Genomic DNA, 7257 nt, shown 5'->3' with positions numbered 1-7257 from the left:
GTGTGTGTGTGTGTGTGTGTGTGTGCACGCGCTAAGGCCTGGGTGCTGTCCCTTAGCATTTTCTCTCAAGGTTAACACTGTAGCACTCGAGCCACAGCTCCACTTCTTGCTTTTTGGTGATTAATTGAGGGTAAGAGTATCTTCGGTTCTTTTTGAACCATCATAGCCAAATCTTAGCCTCCTGAGTAGCTGGCCACTTGGGCCAGGCTTCTAAATTGCTTCTTGAACTTTATTTGTTCATCCAGTTTGACTTGTCAAACACTGATTTTTGCACTTCAATGAACCAGGGTCCTTATATACTAAAGGGATAAAGCAGAACGGCACCCAGTCCCTGCCCTCCCAGTGCTTTTAAATCCAATACAGATGCTTCATGGTGGTGGTGGTGAATCCTGCTAAGATCATTTGCAAATACTGTCAAGTTCTCATTTGGGCTGGGCCATTTTAGCAGATGAGATAGTACCTATCATAATAACCCAGGAACAGGTTGAGTTTAAAAACAAACCAGATCCTACTGGTCAAATGAAAAAACAGCTTACAAGAGTATGCCAAATGCCACAGCAGAGTCAAGAGCAGGGTGTTGGAGTTGGAAGCATTATCAAATGAGTGAAAGCATCAGATACCTAGTTCCAGTCTCAGTGTCAGAGAAAAAGAGCGGGGTGTCGTGGAAGGGTCTATGGGGGGTGATCAGCCTGCTGGGAATGCCTCCTAGAGTCCCATGCTGGTAGATGAAGGAAAGGTAGCAGAACAATTCATTGGAGCATCGTGGTGAACGTTTTCTGCCCCTGGACTGCTGAGAGGGCAGGAACACAGCTGCAACTATGATAAACCATGCAGTTGTAATCCATGGCCATGAAAGTGCATGAAGGAGACAGGAGCTTCACCTCTTCAGGAAGGCTGAGAACCTTCCTTAAGAATTACAAAGCTGGCCAGGTGGGGGTGGCTCAAGCCTGTAATCCTAGCTTCTCGGGAGACTGAGATCTGAGGATTATGGTTTGAAGCCAGCTGGGGCAGGAAAAGCCATGAAATAATACATTACTCAGGAAAAGCTGTAAGTGGTGCTGTGGCTCAAGTAGTAGAGTGCTAGGCTTGAGCAAAAAGAAGTTCAGGACAGTTCCCAGGCCCTGAGTTCAAGCCCCAGGACTGGAAAAAAAATAGTGACAGTTATACCTAATGGTTATTAGGCATCTTGAACACAGAGAGCTCACAGACTTCAAAGGCAACATAGGTAGAGCACTGGGGATTGAGAAGGAAGGGGGTACAGTTGGTATAGAAGAGGAAGTGGGGATTAAGGTGGTGGCAGAGCCCAAGAAGCTGTGTAGGTCATGGTAAAGCATTCCTATGAATTATTTTTATGTTTATCCGAAGTATAGGTAAAATCCTTCGCAGAGAGGTTACAAGATCCTATCTTGAGAAGCTGGAAGAATCCCATATGGACTAACGGAAGCCCTGGACAAGGACAAGATCTCTTCAGCAACTGTAATACAGGTAACCAGAACCTAACCAGAAGAGGTGAGAAGAGAAAGGGTGGCCAGAGGCATAGGAAAGAGAAGCAGGAGAGATGTATCATGGACCAAGTCAAATGAAAGAATATTTTGAGAAAAGTGGCCATTTAACCCAAAAGTTGTAGAGGTCAAAGAGGAACTGAAAGTATGCATTGGTTTTAAATGCCTGGACATTGTCTTCATTGATAGCTAAATAAGTAGGAAGTCAGGAAATAGAAAGAGGATCTGCAAGAAATAACTGAAGTAGGGGAAAGGAAATAGCTGAAGGCAAAGGCTAGAGATGGTTGTAGCTGGAGTAGTGAGAGGGAGGTGTGGGAAGAAAGGTGGGAAAACGGAGGATCAGATGCAAGCATACTTCATTTTACTGTTTTGCTTTCCTGCTAGTGCTGTGGATTGTTGTTGTTGTTGAGATTTGTGCTAGCTCGTTTGAAGCAAGTCTGTTAGTGCCATTTTTGTAGAGCCTGTGTATCCACTCCATCTCTGTTACATTTTGGAAATTCTCACTTTGAAGCTTTTTCATTCTACCTGTTTTGTGGTCAGTGATCGTGACATTGTGAGCATAGATGCTGTAAGCTGCGCCCCATGTAAGGTGGTGAACGAAGTCATTAAGTGCTGAATGTGTTCTCTCCCTCTTTTCTCCTCTCTCCATTCCTTTTTTCTTTCTCTCCTTAAACCTCCTTATTCTCTGAGACACAATATTGAATATGCAAATTAAAAACCTTACAATAGGTGTTGAGAGTTTGGCTCCATTGGTGGAGTGCTAGCCAAAGAGCAAAAATGTCAGGTACTGAATTTAAGTCCCAGTCTTGTACAAAAACAAACAGGAAATTTCGCTTTATAATAACCTCTTAAGCGTTTAAGTGAAGAGTTCCACCCTCTCACTTTAAATCAAGTGATTTAAAGAAATGACCAAGCTTTGTGAAGAAGGCATCTCAAGAGCTGAGAGGTATACTGCCAGACCTCTTATTCCAAATAGCCAAGTTGTGAATGGATCAATTATTGGAGGAAATATAAACTGGGACTCTACAGAAAGCACACGAGTAAGTAAGTGAGATAGCCTGGAGAAAGTTTGAGTGATCTGCACAGATCCAACTAGCCACAGCCTAATCCAGAACAGACTCTTCTGTAATGGCCAAGAGAAGTGAGAAAGCTGCAGAAGTGTGATTTGTGAGCTTAAAGGAAAGCCATCTTTATAAATAAGAGTACAAGAAGCCACATGCACAGCTGTAGAAACTGTAGCAAGGTATCTAGAAGGTCTAGGGAAGACAACTGATGGTTATCTTCAGCACTTCAATGATAGGTTTTCAGTGAAATGAAACAGCCTTATAGTGAAAGAAGTCAGCATTTAGCACTTGCATAGTGAGAGAAGTCTTTGTCTAGCTTCAAAGCATCAAAGTAAAGGCTACCGAATGGACCTGGTAACTCAAAAGAAGCCAGGGCTCATTAACATTTTTGAAAATCCAAGGGCCCTTAGGAATTAAAACTGAATCTACTCTGCCTTTGCTCTAGAAATGGCATGGGAAAGCCTAGATGCAGCACACCTGTTTGCAACATCATTTACTGAATAGTTTGAGCTCATTCTTCAAACCTTTTGTTCAGAAATAAAGATCTTAGTGCTCATTTCCAGTGCATGTGCTCACACAGGAGCTCCAACAGACACATCGCCCCAGGCAAAACCAGCCACCAGCAGAGAGATTACACCTTGTAGCAGGTGCAGATGATAATTAGCAATTCCCTCCTCACCAAGAGGTTTGTTTTGTTTTTGTGCAGGTTATTGTGGGGCTAGAGCCACAGCTCCACTTCCAGCTTTTTCTGAGTAGTTTGTTGGAGATAAGAATCTCAGAGACTTTTCTGCCCAGGCTAGCTTCAAACCATAATCCTTAGATCTCAGCTTCCTGAGTAGCTAGGATTACAGGCGTGAGCCACCAACACTTAACTGCAATGAAGTATCTTCTTCTTGTTGTTGGTTGTGGGGCTTGAACCCAGGGCTTGAGCCTCTTTGTGCTCAGGGCTAGCACTCTACTACTTGAGCCACAGCACCACTTCCAATTTTTGAGTGGTTAATTGGAGATAAGAGTCTCACTGGGACTTTTCGGCCCAGGCTGGCTTCAAACTGTGATTCTCAGATCCTCAGACTAGCTAGGATTACAGGCCTGAGCCACCAGCACCTGGCTCAATGAAGTATTTTTTTTTTAAGTTAAGGTATATCCATTTTTAGGTATAATGGTGCACACTTAATGTGCAATAGTATAGTGAGAGCACACACTTTTATCTGTACTGGTTCACCAAAAAGTCCATGTAATTCACTTTATTGGGGTGCTTGCTTCATGGTAAGTGGCCTACAACCAAAGCTGCAGTATCTTTGAGAAAGAAGGGCTCTAAGTTTTCAGGGCAGAAAGGGCCCAGGAGCATGGATAGGCCTACAAATAAAAGGTAGAATGGAAGGGAAGGGGAAAGAATGGTAGGCTTATGCTTGATGAGAGCAATTCCTCTTTGTTCAGATAAGAGGCAAGCTTGAACATGAAGGAGAGAATGGGGCAGTGGAGGAGGCTACAGGTGTGATGAGGTAATTGTCCAGGGTAGATGTAGAATCGACCAGACATGGTTTTACCATACTCTGGCAGAGAGAGCCAAGTATGCAGTGGAGGCTGGAACTCAGAACCTCCTGACCCATTCAGGAAACTGAAAAGTAGGAGGATAGGGATGAGATACTTCCTGAGGACAAAGGGTATGAAATAAAGGAGGCATCAGAAATCATGGAGTGAGGAAAGGGTGTGCAGAAATGGTGGGAGGAGGTGACTGAACTATAGATAGAATTGATTCCAATTCTTAGCTAACACCAGGAAATGTTAAATGAATCTAAGAGGCTAACTTTTAAAGGAAGTAGGATTCATAAAGGACCATTTAGGAGCTGGGAAGGTGGCTGAGTGGTAGAGCGCTTGCCTTGCATGCATGAGGCCCTGGGTTCAATTCCTCAGCACCACATAAGCAAAAAAAAAGAAAAAAGCTGGAAGTGGCACTATGGCTCAAGTGGTAGAGCGCTAGCCTTGAGCTGAAGAGCTGAGGGACAGCTCCCAGGCCCAGAGTTCAGGCCCCACGACCGGACCCCCCCCCAAGAAAAGGACCATTTAACAGTGCCTTGTTCATTTATTAGCATTTTCCATAATTAGAGTACTTAAGCAGTAGCTTACTTCATCCATCTGTAATAGTTTCTGTAAAGTATTGGCAGGATTATAAAACTCAGAGATCTCCTTCTTTCTTTGAGCTATTGATTGGAAAGGAGATGGGAGAGACAGGTGAGAGGCCATGCTGAGTCAGTGTTGTTCACGTGGCTGGGAAATGGAGGCTCAGGCTTTAAGTTACTTGGGGTTTGAACTCAGGGTCCTGTGCTCACTAGGTACATGCTCTACTTCTTGAGCCATATCCTTAGCCCCAGAGGCTCATATTTTTGAGAAATACTATTTTACTTGATCTCTTAGCTAGATTCTTTTAGAGTAGCAGCTTTATATAGAGTATAGAAGAATGAATTTTTAAAAAGCCATTGTCAAGCTGGGCACTGGTGGCTCATGCCTATAAGACTAGCCACTCAGTAGGCTGAGATTTGAGGATCATGGTTCAAAGCCAGCCCCAACAGGAAAGTCCTTGAGACTCTTCATCTCCAGTTAACCACCAGAAAAGGCATTGTCAAGTGTCCTGAGCCTAGAGGTCACTGATGGCTACAGGAAGGCAATACTTGTGGTTGTCACCACAGAGTGGCTTCATACAACAAAAAGATGAATAGCTGAAGAAGTTAGAGTGGTACATACATTCCTTCATAGAGGGAAATCCTTAAGAACAGAATGGTTCTTTTAAAGTTACAAGTCTTGTTTGTACCATAAACATAATATTAAGAAATAGTTTAGCTGGGCACTGGTGGCTCACACCTGTAATTCTGGTTACTCAGGAGGCTGAGATCTGAGATTGCAGTTCAAAGCCAGCCTGGGGAATGAAAGTCCATGAAAGTCTTATCTCCAATTAACCACCAGAAAACTGGAAGTGGTGCTGTGGCTTAAAGTGGTAGAACACTGGCCTTGAGCAAAAAAGCTCAGGGACAGCACCAGGCCCCAAATTCAAGCCTCATAAGTGACAAAAGTATTTTGTCCTATTTATAAGTAAAGTAAGTAAGACCGAGGAGTCAGATTCTTCTACAACAAAATGAAATCACCACAGTTACTCTGTGGCTGCAGAAACTGTTGGAATAGGCCAATAGGAGGTACTATAAGTTTAGTCTTACATTTCTAGTATGAGATATCTAAGTCATGAGCAAGTGTAAAAGTTATTTAAAAGAGTATGTCAAATATTCCACATGAATAGTTTTTCTTTTATGCTTGCTGAACCTAGGGGCTGTACTAGGGATTGAACCCATGGCCTTGAGTATGCTAGGCAGGTGCTCTACCACTGAGCCACATCCCCATCAAATAAGCTTTCCTTTCAAATCCCTTTCCATTCTTACTACTGACTCAGATTGGTAAGGAACTGTTCTCTGAAAGTCAGTGCTCCTTTATCTTCTTTCTGACAGGGGTGATGAGTACATCCTTATCCAGGAAACTGCAGGCATGCTATGGAAGTTGCTGATGAGAGCCCAGCCTTGCAGGCTGTGTTCTTTCAGAAAGCTACAACCAACTCCAAAATACAAGCCTTGTTATTCTTGTTTCACCTACACCACTGATACACAGTCCAACAGAGAAAACAAAAGAACAGTGGAAAAGCTCTTTAAACTTTCAGTCGACGTCAGGAAAATTCGTAGATTAAAAGGATGGGTACTTTTGGAGGATAAAACTTACATTGAAGAAATTGCAAATCTTTTACAACAACTAGGTGCCAAGGAGACCTCAATAGCCAGTATTTTGGAACGCTGTCCTGAAGCAATTGTCTGTAGTCCAGCTGCTGTTGACACTGAAAGAAAACTCTGGCAGTTGGTGTGCAGAAGTGAGGAAGAGTTAATCAAGTTAATAGAGCAGTTTCCAGAATCATTCTTTGCTGTTAAGGACCAAGAGAACCGGAAATTGAATGTTCAGTTCTTTCAAGAGCTGGGACTCAAGAATGTGGTCATTAGCAGATTTTTGACAACTGCATCTAATATTTTTCATCATCCTGTTGAGAAAAATAAGCAAATGATAATGACTCTTCAAGAGAGCTATCTAAGTCTGGGTGGCTCTGAGGCCAATATGAAAGTTTGGCTACTAAAATTATTAAGCCAGAATCCATTCATTTTGTTAAACTCTCCTGAAGTCATAAAGGAAACACTGCGATTTCTCCAGGAGCAAGATTTCACAGACCTTGAAATCCTTCAACTTCTGTCCAAACTCAAAGGATTTCTTTTTCAACTCTGCCCCAAAAGTGTAGAGAATAGTATATCCTTTGCTAAAAATGCTTTTGGATGCACAGATCATGACCTGAAGCAGTTAGTTGTGAAATGTCCTGCTCTTTTATATTACCCTGTTCCAGTTTTAGAAGAGAGACTTCAGGGACTACTGAAAGAAGGAATTTCCGTAACTCAGATAAGAGAGACACCGATGGTTCTTGAATTAACACCACAGATAGTTCAGTACAGAATAAGGAAGCTGAATTCTTTGGGCTATAGAATAAAAGATGGACATCTGACAAATCTAAATGGAACAAAAAAGGAGTTTGAGGCTAATTTTGGCAAAATTCAAGCCAAAAACAGAAGGCCAATTTTTAACCCTGTGGCACCATTAAATGTTGAAGAGTAAAA

General features: G+C 42.6%; 1 protein-coding gene across 2 annotated transcripts in view; it reads left to right on the top strand.

Moving 5' to 3' along the window:
- Positions 1–7257, top strand: part of Mterf2 (mitochondrial transcription termination factor 2) — a 15777-nt gene extending 8520 nt beyond the window's left edge. The window contains exons 2-3 of one of the 2 annotated variants that reach the window (XM_013022355.1): positions 1371–1485; positions 6061–7257. In XM_013022355.1, coding sequence (XP_012877809.1) covers positions 6098–7255 — 1158 coding nt within the window. In that variant the 5' untranslated portion in view covers positions 1371–1485; positions 6061–6097 and the 3' untranslated portion in view covers positions 7256–7257. The remainder of the gene's footprint in view (positions 1–1370; positions 1486–6060) is intronic. The other variant, XM_013022361.1, reaches the window with a different exon arrangement.

This window comes from Dipodomys ordii, unplaced genomic scaffold (assembly GCF_000151885.1).
Source record: "Dipodomys ordii isolate 6190 unplaced genomic scaffold, Dord_2.0 Scaffold3, whole genome shotgun sequence".
Classification (NCBI taxonomy): Eukaryota; Metazoa; Chordata; class Mammalia; order Rodentia; family Heteromyidae; genus Dipodomys; species Dipodomys ordii.
Note: the sequence above shows the minus strand (reverse complement) of the source record. Positions and strands in the feature narration are given on the sequence as shown.